The sequence below is a fragment of the Lucilia cuprina genome, chromosome 4 (genome assembly GCF_022045245.1).
Source record: "Lucilia cuprina isolate Lc7/37 chromosome 4, ASM2204524v1, whole genome shotgun sequence".
Lineage (NCBI taxonomy): Eukaryota > Metazoa > Arthropoda > Insecta > Diptera > Calliphoridae > Lucilia > Lucilia cuprina.
This window is the reverse complement of record NC_060952.1, coordinates 50,802,251-50,823,740: the sequence shown is the minus strand read 5'-3', so window position 1 is coordinate 50,823,740 and position 21,490 is coordinate 50,802,251. Positions and strand designations below refer to the sequence as shown.

The 21,490-nt window shown below is 30.6% G+C and overlaps 1 protein-coding gene across 3 annotated transcripts in view; it reads right to left on the bottom strand.

Annotated features, from left to right (window-relative positions):
• LOC111688434 (molybdopterin synthase catalytic subunit) overlaps positions 1–21,490 on the bottom strand; it is an 83,200-nt gene that overhangs the window by 21,290 nt on the left and 40,420 nt on the right. For 2 of the 3 annotated variants that reach the window (XM_046948541.1, XM_046948539.1), the window contains exon 4: positions 4,823–5,127. In XM_046948541.1, coding sequence (XP_046804497.1) covers positions 4,823–5,127 — 305 coding nt within the window. Of the gene's footprint in view, positions 1–4,639; positions 4,760–4,822; positions 5,128–21,490 lie in introns of those variants that run through there. The other variant, XM_046948540.1, reaches the window with a different exon arrangement.

Sequence of the window (21,490 nt, the reverse complement as noted above, 5' to 3'; positions counted from 1 at the left end):
TTTTATTTTTGTTTTTGTAAACTGCTGTTGGTTTATAATTTCTGTGTTACCACTTTATCGTTTTTTTATGCCAAAATCGATTGAATTTTTTATTTATATGCTGAAATAAACTATTGACAACACTGAATTTTCTTACAACATTCGAAAAACATATGAAAAATTGTCGTAAGAGTTGTATACAACTTTTGCATAAAAAATGCCAACAACATTGTTATGACTATTGTAGCAGCTGATACAACGCTACAACATCGATTGTGAATTGAACAAATATTTCACAATTTTTATAACATAAACATATATTATTTATTTTTTAACAATTGTTTTAATATATTTTCTTTATCAAAATCTTTTTAATTTTCACAAACCAAAAAATTATTTTTTCAATTGTTTGACATTTCATTTCTTGTTTTTATAATTTCAAATTAAAGGTGCAGAGTAGCATTTCTTAGTAGTAAACAAATTTATAATAATCCAAGAAATTAAAGATTTTTATATTTTAACAAATATAGAATGCATGAAAAATATTATCATGCTTTTATAAATGCAATCTACAATTTAAAATGTATTAATTTAAGAAAATTAATGCAATAAAAACATTGTAATATTATTTCGACCGATTTTATACAACTACGTGGGCATTGTATTTGTGGTAAAAAGCTTTTATACACTAACACTTCTAATTTTACTAATACATATTTAGAGTTAGGTTTTTTTGACAGCTGAGTTAGGTTTTTTCCGGGAGAGTTGGCCTTCTACGGTAATATTCTATGTTCTATGTATAAAGGGCTTAAAAATATATTGAAAGCTTATTTCATCTGAGCAAAACATTAAAAAAAAATAAATAAAAACAGTACTTATTTTTAAAACAAGCACGATGTATTCATTGTTTTCATATATTTTTTTAAATGTTTTGCTCAGATGAAATAAACTTAATTTTTAGGTTGAAAAATAAATTATTTTGATAGATTTTTATTTTTAAAGTCGCAAAATAACTGTTATAAATTAACTTTTTTGATAACTGTATAAATATGTCTCATTGCGGATTGGTTAAATATAATATTTTTAATACGTATTATGAACGAATCTTATATACCCTTCACCATGATTTGTTAAACAGTCAATACCAAAAAGTCCTCTTTTACATATTATTATTACTCTGGGATTAATTTCATGTCTGTAGATTCAATATTCAAGAAAGTACCTTTTGAAATATGAAAAAGTGAAATGACTCTACATATTTAATTTAACGTTTCTAGGTTCATTATTATAAAAAATTCAAAAAGTACCATTAGAAAAACAAAAAAGTACAACAAATCCCCTATTTTATAGGCTCTCACATGATCAGGACTCTACATACCTGATATTATGTCTGACCTGGTTCACACTGGGAAACATTTGTTGAGAAACTTTTGATTTTGTGTGTGAGAGAAAGAGATGGTTGATATCTCTTTCTCTCACACAGACAAATCAAAAGTTTCCTAGTGTGAACCAGGTCTCTCTAGGTTCAATATAAGAGGAAATTCAAAAAGTACCTTTTCAAAAACGAAAAGTTTCGAAAAGTTCCCTTTTATGGGTTCTTACCTAATCAAGGCTCAAAATACCTAATTTCATGTTTATAGGTATTTTGAGCCTTGATTAGGTAACAACCCATAAAAGGGAACTTTTCGAAACTTGAATATTCAAAAAGTATGTACCTTTTGAAAAACGAGAAAGTACCAAAAAGTCTAAAATTGAAAAATAATAAATATTGGAAAGAAAATTTGTTGTGCATTTCACAATATTACATATAAAACCGTCGTTGCATTTAAATTGTATTTGCAGCAGGACAACGTCTTATTGGTGCTTCATCTGATATTCTTCATTTGGAACCCTTTTATCAGCATTTTCATTCATAATTTTTGATTTGATTTTTTTTCGTTTGAAAACACAAATTTAATTTTTATGTTAGAATAAAAATAAATAAATTATTTTTGACAAAACCCAAGCACTTTTACAATAAACAAATAAAAATCAGCTGCCTTGATGATTTCACCTTACTTAGTGCATCCTGGTCAGGTCCTTTCGTAGTACCGAAAAATTCGTATTATTGAACAACACATTTTGTATGTTAAAATTAAATTAATACACATAAAATATTGGATTTTATTTATTTTTGTTTTATTTTTCATGAAAAACTACATAACGAAACAAAATATAATAAATGTGTATTATTTCAAATAAATTTCTTGTACATAAACAGGAATAAAAGGGACATATTTACGTATACGAATTGTTAATTTTGAAAGTATCGTGAGTCCAATGGTCCAATGGTCCAATTTTAATGTTTTTCAAAATATGTGTGCCAAAGACAATTTGCATGTACATAGTAGAGTATTCAAACGATTAATCGTCGTTCGGTTAATCGATTAATTTTTGACGATTAATCATTCGAATAAATGAAAATTGTCAAATTTCAAATAACGAATAATCCGAATAATTTCTATCAATTAACCGATTAAGAAAAACTTACTATTTAGCAGTAAAATTACTATGTATTTTCTACAAATTTAAAATTTTTATAATAAATTTTCTTCTTTTCTTAATTTCTTAATCAATTTTCTATAATAAAGAAAATATATTTGATGTTTTTTGAAAAGAAATAAGGAAATAATTATATCGCTTTTATTTTTACAACCAATTTTTTTTGGAACATTGTTGTGTTCTTAAGGATTTCTACCAAGTTTTCAGCAACAGTTATAGTTGAACTAGTGTTCAATGGAACGTATGAATTCTAGAACTCGTTGAAAATCTTAAAAACAGTAATGTCTTTATATAGAAAAGCATTTCGCATAAACAAGAATTTCTAGTATTTGATAAAAAACTAAACAAAGAATTGAAGTGAAAATAATATTTTTGTTTATAAACCGTGCGTATAGAAAACTGTGGCCCATTAGTATTAGCTCTGTGTACTCAGTTTTTCATAATCAGCTCTTATGCTCCTGTAAAAGGACTTTAAAGTTTAAAAGACATCCAATTTCAAAAGATGGAATTCCAAATTTATATTAAAAAGTTGGTATTAATATTAATTTCAAATGAAGCTGAGTTCCTCTGCTTCGAAATAATATAATTTATTTCAAATCATCAAGATCATCAAGAAAGAATTGGAAATCTTAAAGAAAATTTGTCACAAAAAGGTAGTTAAAAGTTTTTGAGTCGAAAATGAAATATTTTTATATGTAATTTCTTTTTCTCTAAGTGATACCAATATTAGCATTATAAAATACATATAAATATTTTAAATATTCGTTTGTAGTCCTTTAAACTTTGAAATCCTTTTACAAGGTCATAAAAATCGGAGTGCACAATTCCGTAAGTGGAATTTATTTTCACATGCTTATCAACTTTTCCATGTGTGAATGCTTTTTTCAAAATTGTTACAGGGTGTATATGGAGAAAATTATTGTTAAAAGCAATAATAACATCTAGTTTCCTTTTATTCGAATAAAAGGAAACTAGATTTTATTATTGCTTTTAACAACCGAATAATTTTTAATTATTCGATTATTAACCGGCTAACGTAAAACCTCAAATAATTATTTGTCGAATAAACCGAATAAGACAAAAACCCGAATAATTGAATACTCTAGTACATAGGTATCTGTTCTAAAATGTATTAAAGATGTTCAGATTACATAAAACTTTTATTAGAAACTTGAACGGAATATACCACTTTCAAAAACAAATAGTTAAAGGATCACATATAGTAATGCTTAAACACATTGGAATGTGGAGTCATACTACTTTCAAAATTGACAGTTCATACATATATAAATAACACTTTACTTGTTAGAAAATCCATAATTTAACATTGATGTTTATTACTTTGTAAAATGATTCCTACGGCCTTTTCAATAACTGCTCTTTTGAGGCTTCAATTTTGTTCTCATTGGCGTTATCATCCAATTTAATTTCTTCTCTTGGCTCATCGAAATTCCAATGAAATAGATTAATAACACTAAATAATTGTTGATTTGTAATTGTTGGCAGTAAATTGTGTGTATAGGACTTTTAAAAACACAAAAATTCATTCATACGTTAATAAAACCAAAATTTCCATAAAAATGCGTTATTCGTACTATCGAACAGAAAAATTGTGACTTTATTCGTACAATAGAGTAGACAATGAAACAATTTTGCCATTCGTAAAAGAGATCAATTCGTAAAAGAGATAATAAATGGTTAGTGGATGCCTGTTAGACAAATTTATGCAAATCTGTCTTTAAAGGACGCAATATGATGGCCAGGAGCTTAAAATCTCTAGATTTTATAGGATAGCTTCTCCACTCAAATTTTCGGAACTTTTATGGTCATTTTATCGTTTTTTCATATAAATAACTGTGTAATTGTTATGGCTTCATAACACTAATCGATTTAAATTGCAAGATTCCGCTTAGTTTCTTTGAAATATAATAATCCTTTATTCAAGTGATGCATAAAAAATCATAATATTTGAAAATGGGTAAAAAGAAATTTTAAAATAAGGATTATCTTTTACAATCAATACAAATATATACATTTTAAATAGTCCACATAAAAATTAAATATCAATTTAATTTACATTAAACATTTATAGAAACGTAGCTACAAACTTTTCAATAATTTTCTAATTAAAATTTGGTTATTTTTTGCATACATTTTTCACATTTTATGATGTGAAAATATTATATATTTATTAACCGTTTACTTTGAGATGTAAAAAACGCTTCAGAGACAATGCCAGCTTAAAAGTGCAATATATAATTTTTTTCAACTACATTTTTAACTTTTGCAAAAATTTACTTACCAAAAAGTGGCGATACTCAGGTGATATTGATTCCAAATAAAGTATTCGATCTTCTATGGCTTTTATACGTTGATATATGTTTTTGATTTCAGATTGTGGCACGTTAATATGTTCTTCAATGTTTTCTAATCTCTCTACGATAGTGGGATATTTTAACATAATATATTCTTCTTTAACTGAACGATCTGGTGTGCACTGCATTTGTAATTTTAACTTGTTTCTTGCTATGGGAACCATAAGCTTATCAAGTGCATTCAAATAGTCGGGTCGCAATTGTGGTCCAGTATTGTTCTCCACCCTTTTTACTGTTTAAATAAAATATAATATGTACTAATAAATAAGATTACTTTTTATAAGTTTAAACGAATATCAGGAAGTGGTAACTCGGATACATCTTTAAATTGAATATTAAAATTAAATAAAAGTTAGAGCTGGTTTTTGAGGTGGCGATCAAATGGCAATTAATTTTTGATCAAGCAAAAGCCACCTCCATTGGGCACCTAAGCTAGCACACAAAACTAACTAATTGAGTACTCAAAAACACTTTTCGATAATTAATTTTAATTTAATCCTTAATTCTTCACCTAAATATTGACCCTTAATATTTTTAATTTTGCGTTTGATATCGCGATCAATTCGTATGGTTAACTGGCTTAAGCAGTTATAACAAACAAAATACATACATAAAAAATATTAAAAATAATGAAAAAAAAATAGATTTTGCTGTAATCATCAAAGTGATACTATTGAATAACCGAAAATTAAAATATTAATTTGAAAAATGTTGAAAAAAATTTCAATTAAAACATACATATTATTGTAATTAATTAGTGCAATTAGATTCCGTGGCATATTTCAAAAAAAGTCTTAATGAATTTGATTAAACATGTGATTATGTTATATTTCGTTCTTAAAACACTTTAGTTTTGTAGTTTTATTATTATTCTTATTTTATTCAGATTAAAAATTTTTAAATTTTTGAAGATTAAAAGGGGCATGTTTCTTGCTTTGTGTCTTTGTTTATAGTTTAGGCATACGTACGTGTGACTTTTGTTTCTATGTGTTAGTAACAACTTTGAAATGCTTATATTTTCCAAAATTCTGAACCGATCTAAAAGCCATATATAAAAGCCACATAGAGTAGGAGATTTATTGTCCGTGATTCAATTATCCGGCAACATCAATTATCCGTGATGGAAAAACAAATTTTTTTGCATCCATTTAATTGTAATTTGGATTGACTTAAATTTTTCAGCATCGTTTAACCGTGAACTATTATCCGTAATTATAAGCAAAATTGTTATTTTTTAAACAATCATGAACCATTGGAACAAATAAAAACATTGGAACAAATAAAGAACAAAAAAAAAGCAAGGTCTTCGTTTGTCAGAGTTCTAAGATGCCAAGAAGCTCTACATGTGCAGCGCCTTCGCGATAAGGTTCTTGCTGTTGATGATGATGCTAGTTCTTCAATTCCGACGCTTTTCAAGAACGACCAAACATTCACTGACCCTTTAACTGAATTATTCGCAAACAATTCTTGCTTACCGGTCAGCAATGAACTATGTAATAACTTCTCTCGATTTATTTCGAGCTTTCTCAGAGATCGCACTATACGAGTTGTTATATATGGGATCTCATCAAACGTTCAAGATTAACGAGACTTTTCGTAAATAAAAATAAAACGTTACGATGCTGTTTTTGAAACGTTACGAAGTTCAGGGAGCGAAAAGGAGGCGGAGATGGCGCAGTGATCCGAATTTCCGAGACGTGCAAGAAAATCCACTTCCTACATTTCAGGATGTGAGGTGAGAAAGGGTCGAGGGTATTATATTGGTGCCGTTCAACACGTCAAATATGTGTTGGTTCATTCACTAATTGCGCAAGGTGATTGTGCGCGGCAAATAACTTAACTTCCGGAATTGTATGACTTGAATGGCGAAGCCACGATGAGTTGTTAACATTGAAATCACCAGCAACTACAATTTCACTGATCGGACAACTCTCAAGAATCGTCCGCATGGAATCGGAAAGGGCATCGAAGTTCAATATGGTAGCATCCTTTTCCGCGTTTTGACTTCTGTAGAGAAACCCGAAGTGCAAATAGTGTTTCCTGATTTTGAATTTAACCCAGACAGCTAAATTCGATATCATAATGGTAGAAATGCCCCGATATTTGTTTTGGTCGCATATTGTAATAATTGTTAAAAAATTAAATCCATACAATTTTGAATTTAATTTATTTATTTCTGAACATTATTTTTTACTTTTACTTTATTAATGAATTAATTAAGGTTGTAATTTACCCCTTATTTAGTAAAATACTTCATATTGCGTTGAAAATATTTTCAAAAAAATTTCAAAATACAGAAACAATTTATATGTAAAATGAAGTGAAGTGAGGGAAAGGGATTTACATTATAACCCCCTTAATGTTTCTATATAAAAATCTAATTATTCGTAAAACTGTTAAAATTATGAGTGCAGTTGCAACATTATTGTGTAATGCTACGAAATGTTGCGTAAATTTGCTCAACACTGTTTTTAAGTTAAACTTAAAAAAATACGTAAAACAATAATACCAAGTTATTTTTGTTGTATTTAAAAGTTTGCTTATGCTGTTCCACTGCATTTATGAACATATTTTTTTAATTATTTAAATCATATCTAAATCACCGTCAAAGTATCATTTTTGTTCACTACCGATAACTCTAAAATATTAGTACCAAAATAAGGCAAAATACCTATAACGCTAAAATACCAATACCGAAATAATCAAAATATCGATAACGATAAAAAAGCAATACCGAAATAAGCCAAAATACCGAAAACGCTAAAATATCAATACCGAAATAAGTCAAAATACCGATACCGCTACCTCATCACCGCTTCGAAACGGTTGCCAACTTTCATATAAACAAGTTAGAGTGCTATATTCGGCTGTGCCGAATCTTAAATACCCTCCACCAGAAAGCTTCTCCTTATTCAAACCCATTTAACTATTTAATTTTTAGATAACTCGACAAAAGTTTTGTTTCCGTAATGAGAGTACTAACTAATGTGTGGAACTAATTTTGCTTAGGTCCAGAAATATTTATATTGAGTTTCGGATGTGGACCTCGTACGGATGCCATGGCTTATTATGGAAAGATCATGCAGACGCCAAAAAATTAGGAGAACGATTTGTGTATGTACAAACATATTCCTGTCGACTACTTTTCCGACATCAGTATTTATAATGAACTAATATATATAAAAATGAATGTGTGTTTGTATGTTTGAACGATATAGACTACTAAACGACTGAACCGATTTTGGAATAGGTAATAGGCTACTTTTTATTTTGAAATTTCAATTGTCCTCGCCCACAATAAGAAAATATAAAATTCGTATATTTGAGATAGTATAACAGTTAGAGTCCTCAATTTTTGTCGGAGCCACTATGATTATTTAGGATAAAAAGTGGGCGGACTAGCGTTAGGGGGCGTGATACCTCCCATATAAATTAAATACAAAAATTCGTTTATCTTGGAAACTATTACAGTTAGAATCTTAAAATTTTACATGAATAACTTTAACATCCATGTAAACATTTTGGCTTCTGGGACTAATACAATTAAATTATTAAAATAAAAATAGAAAAATTCGTATATCTGAGAATCTATTAGAGCTAGAATCTTTAAATTTTACTTGAAGAATTTTGACATTCATCTGAACATTTAGAGTATAATGAACAAACTTTTAATGACTTGACATCTCCCATATAAATAAAATACAAAATATTGTTTATCTAGGAAATATATATCTTCAAATTTTATATGAATAACTTTGACATTCATGTGAACATTTAGAAAATAACGTGCGGACTTCCAATGGGGTGCTTGGCACCACATATATGAATTAAATACAAAATTTCGTATATTTTGAAAACTGTTAAATAATTCAAATTTGTCATAGATAGATAGATTTTGCCTCATATGTAACATATGAGGCATCTCTCATATGTAACATATTGTTAATCTAGAAAACTATTGTGGTGTAGTCTCTTCGCTAAAGGCCTTTCGTTCCTTTACTATTTTGTTTCTAAACATTTATGTTTAGATAGTAGTTAAGAGTAAACTAAACATCACTATCTGCTCAATAAACGGTTTTATAACAAATAAAACAATTATTTAAAATATTAACAAACTTTTCTCTTTATGTGAAATGTAATTGGGAAAATGTTTGCAATGAAATTTGTTATTGGTAATTATGTTAAATAGTGAAAGGAGAATATAAATATTCATAAAAAACTGTTTCCATAAAAATTACAAAATCTGTCACAAACCTCCTTTTACTTTTCGTGGGGCACGACCACACCCTGAGAATATAATGTAAATTTAGATTAAAATAAGAAAATTTATATTTATTTAATATAGTCTGATACTTATGTTCAATTGCTTGTTATAATTAATTATATAGAATCTATTGTAATTAAAACTGGACTATTGTATTAAATTATTGAACTTTCCTGAGTACTATATTTTCTCGAATTTTAGAGATGTCCATGGTATATTACAGAACTTTTCCACATATTTATAATGCTTTAATATATTTTGCGTGATATACACCAATGAATTTCCAATTCAGAATCTCAAGTCTCCCACCGTGACAAGACCTAATATTGTGATTACTAGTCATAACATCAATACGTAATTGGCTTGGTAACCATAATCGCCAAAGCGAATCTTCTTCCTCAAATTCACCACTTCGAAATTTTACTCTGTGATAAATGTAATCATCAGATACAATTGTATTTGGAAATTTTTCATGGTTTTTCGAAATTCCAGAAATTAATGTTAAATATTCCTCAGATTTAAAAAACTCCGAGTTAAGGTTAATTTCCTTTCTAATTGATGGACAATCATTCATAATCCAATGTACATCCTGCCTTGACAAAGCGTCAGGGACAATATTTGCAGAACCTTTTCGATATTCAATATCGAAGTCAAAGGATTGAAGTTTCAAACTCCATATACCCAGTCGACCAGATACATCCTTTTGGGACATCAACCAACGCAAGCTAGAGTGATCAGAAACGATTTTAAAAGGAAGACTTTCAACAAACGGACGGAATTTTTTCAGACAAACAATAGCTGCTAAGCACTCTAAATCCGTAACCGTATAATTCCTCTGTTTCTTATTTAATTTCTGGGAGACGTAGGCTACTGGATGTTCTTTGCCATCATCATCTAGTTGCGTCAAAACTCCGAAAAAAATCCAAAAAATCTAGTACGTCAAATATTTTAATTATTTTTTTAGAAAGAAAATACTAAAAATTGTATAATTCGAATGAAAAAAATTTATTTTTCTAGTTTGTAAAAATTTTTTATATGAACAATTTTTTTTTCAAAAAATTTACGAAGTCAAATAATTTAATTACTCATTTAACTACAATTATTATAACCGATTTTATAGTTCACACTAGGAAATAGTGTGAACTATAAAATATTGTTGAGGCACATTTTGCCTCAACAATATAAGTATAGTATTCATAAACACGAATGAAATAGAATTACTTTATTTTCGGCTTTGTCATTCTGTTTGCACACTTTTTTAATTTGCATGTTAAGGATTGTGTTTCATAAAAAATAATAAAATAGCGCAATAAAATAGCTAAGCAGTAGTGCAGTGAGTAGAACACTTAACTAACAAACCGAAGTCCCTGGCAGAGATACAAGCCGATGCAAAATGATCGTCGGCTCAATTTAAACTTTTCTTCAGAAATTGACCTTATAAGCGTTTATTATATTGAAAAATCTCTGTATAATAGTCTGTTATATACCCCCGGAGGCATGTTACCTTGGCGAGACCTCCGCCTTGGTGTTATTGCAATCCCGGGGAATAAAGAGGGCCCAATACCTCCAATCTGACCGGGATTGAAAAATTGGTGTTTTCAGTCTACTGCTTGGCTTAGTCCTTGCATAGATTGCCAGAGGTCAGACCAGAGCACCGCATAATCTGGTACTACGGGTGGCCAGTTGCCCGCAGGACTATGTCCTGGATGGTCAGTTGGTTGAGGTTCCTTCGGGATCCACGTAGTGGCTGTTGGTTGAACCCAAATTCGCGGGAAGAGTATAAGTGGCGGTTAAAAGACTGTTGCATGGTAATAGTCAATATTTCGGGATAAGTTCGGTGCTGTTGCCGAAAATCAACAGATACCCCACAGAGGAGTGACTGTGGGACTAAACGTTGGAAATGGGTTGGTGTCAATTGTATATGATACGGAATGAATGTAGAGGTATGCGGGACTCGTCCACCCGTATACCTAAATGAGTGTGTCGTATGTTTTTCTCTATGAATGTGTCGAATAAATGAGATGTGTGCTGGGTTGAATGATGATGGATGAAAGGTATCATATGCAAGTGATACCAAAAATTTGGTACAAGTATTGCTCTTATATACAGAAATATTACCATGAAAAATTTTTTGTATCGGTCCATAATTAGTCATAGTTCCCATACAAGGTCCCCTCCCGAAAATCACTTAAACGCGCATAATTTATTATTAAATTAAGAAATCGATATAAAATTTGGTATAAGAATTGCTCTTATGCATATAAATATTACTGTGGAAACGTATAACTCATTACTAAATTAAGATATTCATATAAATTTTGGCACAAATATTGCTCATATACAGAAAATAATATTGTGACCTGAGTCTTCATTGAAGACAAAGGGGCGATGGTACCGTTCTCAAGTCTACCCAGTGGATGAAAAAGACCACCGTGAGATAAGGCCGACACGGCAGGTGCTCACGTTAAAACTATCGACAGTCTCCCATGGACACAACAATGAATGAGTTCATTAACCTTATAGTGACATACTGGAGTGCTGTGGAATCTAAACAGTAACTTGTTTTAACTCCAATCAGACATGCATGGACGTGTTCTCAAACAAAGAGATGCAAGGAGACCCCTTTCATCTGGTTAGTGAAATGACCTAGATGTTGAAATGCCTGAACCATCAGAATCACAACATTATCAAGGACGACTCGTTCTTGGAGGAATAATTAAATGGATATACAGCTATATTACGTCTTATTAACTTATACCGATCTCATGTTCAATGATTGGTTTACATTATGATAATAGTCTTTCAAATGATTTGATCGATAGAATGTGAAGCGCTGCTAGGCTTTACTCATCTGGAAGTTTGAGACCAAGAGCATACAGATTCTTCAATCTTTTAATCTTAAACAAACCATTAGGCTACAATTATCCCACATACAAAGCCAGATCTTTTCAGCAGCTAGCAGTTTGTTGAATTAGTCTAATATTGGTTTTGATGTTATCTGTTAAAAAGCTGTGTTATCTCACCGTCCTTCTCACAACTTCGGTTTGATGTATTTGCCCAACATAGGAATCTGTCAGAACGGTGTTGGCTCTAAGTAACTCTTATACAGTTCAGTGACAACTCCATTAGATTTTATAAAAAAAACTGTAACCTCACATTCTTTCTTCAAAAGACTGCATATACTTATATGAAACAAGTAGAAAAGTATAGTCGGGCATGGCCGATCATATAATACCCTACACTATGAGTATATATTTTTTAAAATTTTTATTTTTTATAAAGAATCTTTTACGTTGATAAAAAAAAACTAAAATTTCCAAATAAGGGAAAATTTGGGAAAAGTTAGTTTTGTTGAGTTTCATTGCGATACAAATGGTTACAAGTCAATTTTAGACGTTTAAGACATTTTTTGAAGGGGGATTTGTATGGAGCTAGGGTTAAATAAGGGCCGATCCTTACGAAAACCTGCAGTGTTATTTATACTTATATAGAACTTATTTGTGCCAATTTTCAGAGAGATAATAGAATATTTGACGTAATTATTGCATAAAAAGTTCAAATCGGGAGGTACGGTTGTATGGGGGCTAGGTGAAATAATGGACCGATTTCAACCATTTTCAATAGGCTTCGTCCAAATTTCATCAAATTATCTTGAAAAATTGCGGCCTGTACCTTGCGCACAAGGTTTACATGGACAGCCAGCTAGCCAGCAAGCCGAACAGACGGACGGACATGTCTTAATCTACTCAAAAAATGATTCTGAATCGATCGGTATACTTTAAGATGGGCATTGGACCAATATTTTTGTATTTTACAAACATCAGCACAAACGTATAATACCCTCCCCACTATAGTGGTTTAGGGTATAATAACCTTGGAACATGTGCTCAACTATTTATGTGAGACACGTTATAATCCGAAATAGGGAGGATATATTGAAGTTAATGGCAGCATTAATAGGATGAGTACTGTTGGAAATGAAAGGTCTTCCATCTTCTCAGTGATTGCACAGTTTTGTGGGTAGTTACTTTATATCGAACCTAATTGAGATATGTATGTCTAAGTTTAGTGACATCTACTGTACAGTATTTTATCTTTGAACAAGTCTAGTCAAAATGGAGTCTCTTTTACTTTTCTGCACCAATATCTGATGCTTATTTATATTAACATCGATATATGAAAAACATTACACTCTTACGTTTTATATGCAACCTTAGAAAATCACTGAAATCCTGCGTCACATCGAATATATTAAGTGTTAATATAATTTGTTCGTATTTTCCTTAAATTATTTAAGAATGACAGACAAAGAGGGGCAAATAATTTAAACAATAAATTTAAGTTGTCGTTATTATTTAACCTTTGACAGTTTTATTAATTGTTTGGTCATTAGGCATCATTTCAATAGACTACTTCAAAAGTGTATTGGGAATATAATATACATATTTGGAGAGTAAGAACCGAAATTACATGACTGGGATCAAAAATTAATATTTTTCACAAAATCCTTAGGTATTATTTTTTTTTTTATAGCCAAGCAGTATTTTTCTGCATCAGTCTAATAAAACACATGCCTTAGTTATATGGCAACTAGAGATAACTAACTTAGGAATAAAGAATAATATTGCTAATATATGTTTTCATGTTAAGAAAAATCTTAAGTTGAATAAAACTGAATGTTGTCTCTACTGTCACTTGAGAATATCAACCCATTTGAACAGATAATAATTACACATAACTAATTTTAGTTGTATAGTTTTTACAATATTTAGACTCAGCCTATTGTTTTGTTTAGAGGAAGAAAAAATAAACATTATAGAATGAATGAAAAACATCATGAAGAGTTTTAGACAAGAGAGTTTAAGAAGTCTTAATGTGACTAACATGAATTTGAATTGACTTTAATGGTATCAAACTTTTAATATAAAACTACTGTGAATTCCCTAAAGAAATATTAAGCTTTAAGTAGCAGGCCACTAGAAGTGGTTTTACCACAAAAATGGCAGCAAAAGCTAAAATGGCAAATGTAATTATAAACACAATCAAACTAACAAATATCCCAGCAAACACGGAGATGCGATTTTTTTCTCAAGGATAAATTTTTAATTTACATGAAACAGTAACATTAACAAAGACTTTGTTAAAGTTTTCATATGAGATTAAAAGTCGAAAGTATGTTTTTATGTATGTTGGTATATTACTCCTATTGGAACTGAAAGAAAATATTTGGCTTCTGCAAAACATAAAAATAACTGAAGTAAATAAATGAATGCTGGGGTAATATTAATTAATTGTAGAAATATGTAAACACTGTTAACGATTATGAGTTGGAATAATTAATGCTCTGAATATATGGCCTGAAGAAATGGCAGAATTAGAAAAAAAAATACACTTAATTGTTGTACTAAAGAAGATGAAAAGAAAACAATAGATGTAAATAAAAAGTTAATTTCAATAGAAAGCCAAGATAAATGTGCCCTAATGATGTGTAAATATTATGTTATGAAGAAAATAAAAAGCAAAGAAAAAATACTGTACGAGAAGTAATCAATTTGAAACATTGAATATAATCAAAATGTACACTTATACATCATTAAGGTAATGATTACAATGACTTACAAACTTAATGTAAATTTTTTAATTAATGTATTAAAAAAAAATTAGTTAAATACAAAGAAAAAGTAAGAAAAGAAAATACTGAATATTGGCTTCGCTATCACATAGAAGAGGTTTAATAATGACTTATTACTATTGCCAAATTTATTGCTCTTCTAAACACTAAGATTTACAGGAAACTACGATTCCAGGAAACAGAATCAACGAGAAAGACTGCATGACTCACGTAGATCTTTTTTACCCACAGGGTGAGCTTCTGTGATGACTCAGTTTCTGCCAGTTCACGTAGAAGCACTTTGTCTAATCTCTGACCATTGCTGCCCTGTTGACTAGCTTTCGATATGCAGCATCACTTCCGTTTACAACCACATAAGTAGGTTAGCCTCTCTTGAGTCGGTAATCCGAAATACGAATTCATTAAATAAGTCGAAGACTTTGTTCTTACCCAAAATGCATACACTGTGGTAAATCTGGTATGAACAGAGTTTTCTCTCAACATACCTGGTCAAGGAAGAAAAATTCAATGGTATCACCTAGAAGATCAATTCATTTGTCTCCACTCAACCTAGCATACTTCGGATTAATTAGACACACCCGTGTATAAGAACATCCGACAAACAACTTTACAACTCATTTCCAACGCTCCTCTGTGAGGTATCAATGTCTTGGCAGCACCGTACGTATCACGAATTATAGATTTCACAGTGCATCAGTCATTTAGCCGACATTCTGTTACCTCGAACTTGATCTTAAAGCACAGCCATCAGGCCCACCATCAATAACCAGGACAAGACAAATACGGAACTTTGATCTGCGGTCTACCGATTTCATTGGTACCAGATTGTGCGGTTCTCTGGTACGCCCAATGTCAAATCATTCAATGAGAAGGTCAATGACAAATTTGATAATCACCACTTTATAATCCGCCAAACGAGACATACTGTTAGCGGCTCTATTCCTCGGGACTGTAATCTTAATGTTTCTTTATATGATTTTCTTTTAAAAAAATCTCAAGTCTGCATTTTGTACAAATTTGAATAAGTACTCTTTTATGCAGATGATTGTAAAAAATGAGATGTATTTATACATGCATGTATGCAAAAGATTTTGCTTCATCATTTGAATACATGAATGTATTTAATATTTATAAAACATAGTAATAAGGATATCCCAATAAATCGGGGATATACGACTACCCAGATAAACGGCTATTTTGTCATGTGCTTACAAAACTCAATGAAATCTTCAACGCTTGTTAAATTTGTCATTTCAAATAAGAAAATGCAAAAAAATTGAAAAGGTCAAAGGGCATCCCGCAATTCCCAAAAATAGGAAGGAAAATTCCAAAAATGGGATTTTTTACATTTTTGCCCATAGGGTCCACATTTCTTTCAGGGCTGGGAAAATACTTTTGGAGGAAATAGAAAACATATTGAGGTTTCCAAAACTGCTTTCAGTTTTCTGATCCCAGCTTTGGGATTTTAGAACATGTCGCCCAAAATTGAAGTTTTGATAAAAAATAGGTCATATTCGGAAGGACGCAGTGGCAACATTTTCAAAAAATAGGACAAGTTTTTTACGCCAAAGCGTTCTGCGTAAAGATACCTTTTAGAAAACTATAAAATTGTTATATGTTCTTAAAGAAAATTTTATTTTATTAATAAAAGAGTTAAGATACATTTTGGGCAAAAAAACGGCAAAAATCTAAAATTTTTTGAATTTTTAAATTAAAAAACGTATATTTTTGGATCTGTAAATGATATTGATCTGAAATTTTTTGTATATTATTGAACTAACAAGAAAAAATTGAGTCCATTTGGTCCAACAACATCTTCAAATTGTTGGGCAGGATGGACTGTATCGAAGTCCTTCGATAACAAACATTTTTGTTCATTTTAAAATAATTTTCCTAATTTAAGTTAAAAATTATTCTCCACGTGAATTTTTTATTCGACCAACAAAGTGTATATATTCTGGGTCCTTATCAAATTCTGAGACGATTTAGCTACATATATCGTCTGTCTGTGTAAAACACGCTCACGATAAAACGAAGCAATAGAATTTAACCAAATTCACCCAAAATGTTCTTCATTTTCCTAAGTTGTTTGGTATTGAAAATGAGCAAAATCGGTTCACATCGGGAAATGTTATGAATCAAAATTTAAAACAACCTCGAAAAACATAAGTATTTTTTACACATTCAGATGTCATTTTATCGAAAACTATGCAAGACAATTCCATCAAAACCATCATACATTCGTTTCTATACAAGAGCTAAAGCGTACAAGAGCTTAATCTCGCCAGAATCGGTCTGCAATTTCATATACCTCTTATACAAAAGTACATATTCCCGGAAAATGGGTTTTTTGTTAATAACTTCCGTCGCAATGTCTATATTTTAACAAAATTTTACAAATTGAAATCTTATGTCAATAAAATTAAGATATCGTTATAAAATTTGGTATAACTATTGCTCATAATATAAATATTACTATGAAATTTTTTTCCGATCGGTCCATAATTGGTCATAGCTTCCATACAAGGTTATCTCCCGAAAATTACGAATAACTCATTACTAAATTAAGATATCGATATAAAATTTGGTACAAGTATTGCTCTTATATACAGAAATATTACCATGAAAAATTTTTTGTATCGGTTCATAATTAGTCATAGTTCCCATACAAGGTCCCCTCCCGAAAATCACTTAAACGCGCATAACTTATTATTAAATTAAGAAATCGATATAAAATTTGGTATAAGTATTGCTCTTATGCATATAAATATTACTGTGGAAACGTATAACTCATTACTAAATTAAGATATTCATATAAATTTTGGCACAAATATTGCTCATATACAGAAAATAATATTGTGAAATTTTCTTCTGATCAGTCCATAATTGATCATAGCTCCCATACCAGGTCCCATTTAGAAAAACACTTGAAGGTACATAACTCATTATCATAAAATATTTGGCATAAATACTATTTTTGTACACATAAATGTTATTTCAAAATTTTTTCATCCTTGGTCATAGCGCCCATACAAGGTTCCCTCCCGAAAATCGGAAAAAAAAATGCACATAACTCATAACCAAATATTGATATCCACAGATTTATCAAAAATATTGCTCTTATATACATAAATTACACTATAAAATTGTTTTACTATCGGTCCATATTTGGTCATAGCTCTTATACTGGGTCCAGAAAATCACTTAGATTCACAATATTCTTTATGAAAAGTCCTTTTGACAAAGTCCTTTTACGAAAATCTTTTAAACGCACATTACTCACCAAATAAAGCTATTTGGAACAAATATCAGTTTTGTATACAAAAAATTTATTTCAATAATTTTTCACAATCGGTTCATAACACGGGTGCGGTCGGTCTCATACAGGGTCTCTTTAGAAAATCACTTAAACACACATTAGGGTAGAAGGGGGACCATACGCCACTTTTTTTTTGAGGCGGCCTCAAATTAAAACTACAACACATATTCTTAATTTTTTTCTTGGTTCGGATACTTAGATATGTTGGCTTTAGTTTTATTCCTTGCAATTTTTCTTAAGTCATCCTCATGTACATATTATTTTAACTTTTCCGCACTGACCAAAAACGGCGATACCGCCCATCCATGGGGTAAATGCGCCGGGGATGGGGCAGATTTGTCATTAGTAAAATTAAAAAGAAAAAAAAATACAAAAATAAAAACTTATTTTGCTGTTTTATACCTTAATTCATTAAACAAAGTATAATAAAACAAATTATTACTGATTTTTTCTATCTTTTAACCAAATTTTGTTCTACATCACAAGCATGACATATATATGGCGCATGTGCCCCACGGGGAGTTCTGGGGTTTAGTTTCAATTTTTTTCGGGCTTCAAATTATATTATCGAAAATTTTATTATGTCTTATTGTTCACTATTATTGACATTCTAATACTGACTAATATATTTTTTCTATCACAAAAACTAAAAAAGTTAGCCCAAAAATTTCACACAGTGAAATATTTTCACAGCCCTTTGAAAAACAATTAATCATGTCTGCCTCCCATCATATGTAAAGTTCTATCAAATCAGGGATGATAGATAATTGATAAACGAAAACAAAATTTAATAATGCGATAAAATCGATTACTCAGTTTTCAAGTTATTCGCATTGACAGATGTGCCCCTATGGCGAATGATCCCCCTTCTACCCTACTTGTTACTAAATAGCGATATAAATAGCTTTTTTGTACAGAAATTTAGCTTAAAATTTTTTTTACAATAGGTCTATAATTGGTCATAGACTAGTTTCTGTCCCTAAAAACTCTTTAACCATGAGAAAACACGTTTCTACAAATATTTGATCAATTAGAAAAAAAAATTAATATAAAAGTTTTTGGTGTATGGTATTTAAGATTCGGCTCAGCCGAATATAGCTGTAGTGAATTTAATACTTTTATAAAATTATATTTAATTTTAATCTAATTAGTTTTGTTTTTTTATATTCTGAATTTTTGAAATATTATAAAGCTTATTATAAATAATTTGGATTAAACAAGATCATTATAAAATAAAACTTTAATAAGAAATATATTCATAATTGATACCACATAATTGGCGATCCTGCTATTAAACTTACCATTGAATTTTGAACAAGGAATCTAATAAAACCCATAGGGGGTAGATGTAGTGAATTTAATACGAAATACTTTTATAAAATTATATTTAATTTTGATCTAATTAGTTTTGTTTTTTATATTCTGATTCTTTGAGATATTATAAAGCTTATTATAAATTATTTGGATTAAACAAGATCATTATAAAATAAAATAAAATAAAACTTTAATACAAAATATATTCATAATTGATACCACAATAGCATTCTAAAGTGTTCTTTTTTTATTAAAGCCGTCTAAGTCCAGAAAAAAATCCAAAAAATCTAGTACGTCAAATATTTTAATTATTTTTTTAGAAAGAAAATACTAAAAATTGTATAATTCGAATGAAAAAAATTTATTTTTCTAGTTTGAAAAAATTTTTTATATGAACAATTTTTTTTTCAAAAAATTTACGAAGTCAAATATTTTAATTACTCATTTGACTACAATTATTATAACCGATTTTATAGTTCACACTAGGAAATAGTGTGAACTATAAAATATTGTTGAGGCACATTTTGCCTCAACAATATTAGTATAGTATTCATAAACACGAATGAAATAGAATTACTTTATTTTCGGCTTTGTCATTCTGTTTGCACACTTTTTTAATTTGCATGTTAAGGATTGTGTTTCATAAAAAATAATAAAATAGCGCAATAAAATAGCTAAGCAGTAGTGCAGTGAATAGAACACTTAACTAACAAACCGAAGTCTCTGGCAGAGATACAAGCCGATGCAAAATGATCGTCGGCTCAATTTAAACTTTTCTTCAGAAATTGACCTTATAAGCGTTTATTATATTGAAAAATCTCTGTATAATAGTCTGTTATATACCCCCGGAGGCATGTTACCTTGGCGAAACCTCCGCCTTGGTGTTATTGCAATCCCGGGGTATAAAGAGGGCCCAATACCTCCAATCTGACCGGGATTTAAAAATTGGTGTTCTCAGTCTACTGCTTGGCTTAGTCCTTGCATAGATTGCCAGAGGTCAGACCAGAGCACCGCATAATCTGGTACTACGGGTGGCCAGTTGCCCGCAGGACTATGTCCTGGATGGTCAGTTGGTTGAGGTTCCTTCGGGATCCACGTAGTGGCTGTTGGTTGAACCCAAATTCGCGGGAAGAGTATAAGTGGCGGTTAAAAGACTGTTGCATGGTAATAGTCAATATTTCGGGATAAGTTCGGTGCTGTTGCCGAAAATCAACAGATACCCCACAGAGGAGTGACTGTGGGACTAAGCGTTGGAAATGGGTTGGTGTCAATTGTATATGATACGGAATGAATGTAGAGGTATGCGGGACTCGTCCACCCGTATACCTAAATGAGTGTGTCGTATGTTTTTCTCTATGAATGTGTCAAATAAATGAGATGTGTGCTGGGTTGAATGATGATGGATGAAAGGTATCATATGCAAGTGATACCAATTAATTTTCCTTCCTTGTCCAGATATGTTCAGAGTATACTCTGTTCATATCAGACTTACCACAGCGTGTCACTGTGAGTAAGAACGATGTTTACGGCTTATTGATGGATCGTGCTTCGGTCCACCGGTTACGTCTCTAGGTGCTGTTGCCGAATCAATAGAGCCATAGTAGTGTGGTTGTCTTACAACGTGACTACTTTAGCAAGAGATTAGATAGCTCAAGTACTGCAGCAAAGTACTTGCGCATGGTACCGATCATAGCCAATGTGCAAAAATTACCACCTGAGTCTTCATTGAAGACAAAGGGGCGATGCACAGTGGTATAGGAAAAAAAAGAGGGAAATAATTCGATAACTTCTAAACGGTTAATCCGATTTTAATGAAATTTGGTATGCACAAAGAGGAGGTATTGTCGAGTTTAGGTTTTGAATTTGGACCTTATAGGCCAACCAGGGGCCCGGCGGGGGGTCCTCAAATTAGGACACCTCGGCTATGTTAAATTTTTAAAACGATCCTATTTCTTCATTTGAGTTCCGATTTAAAAAAAATTTCGTATATAGAATCTCCTCATCGAGCACTATAAAAAATGTCGTCATAGCGGTAAATTATCTCTTATACTTTAGGAGATATTCGC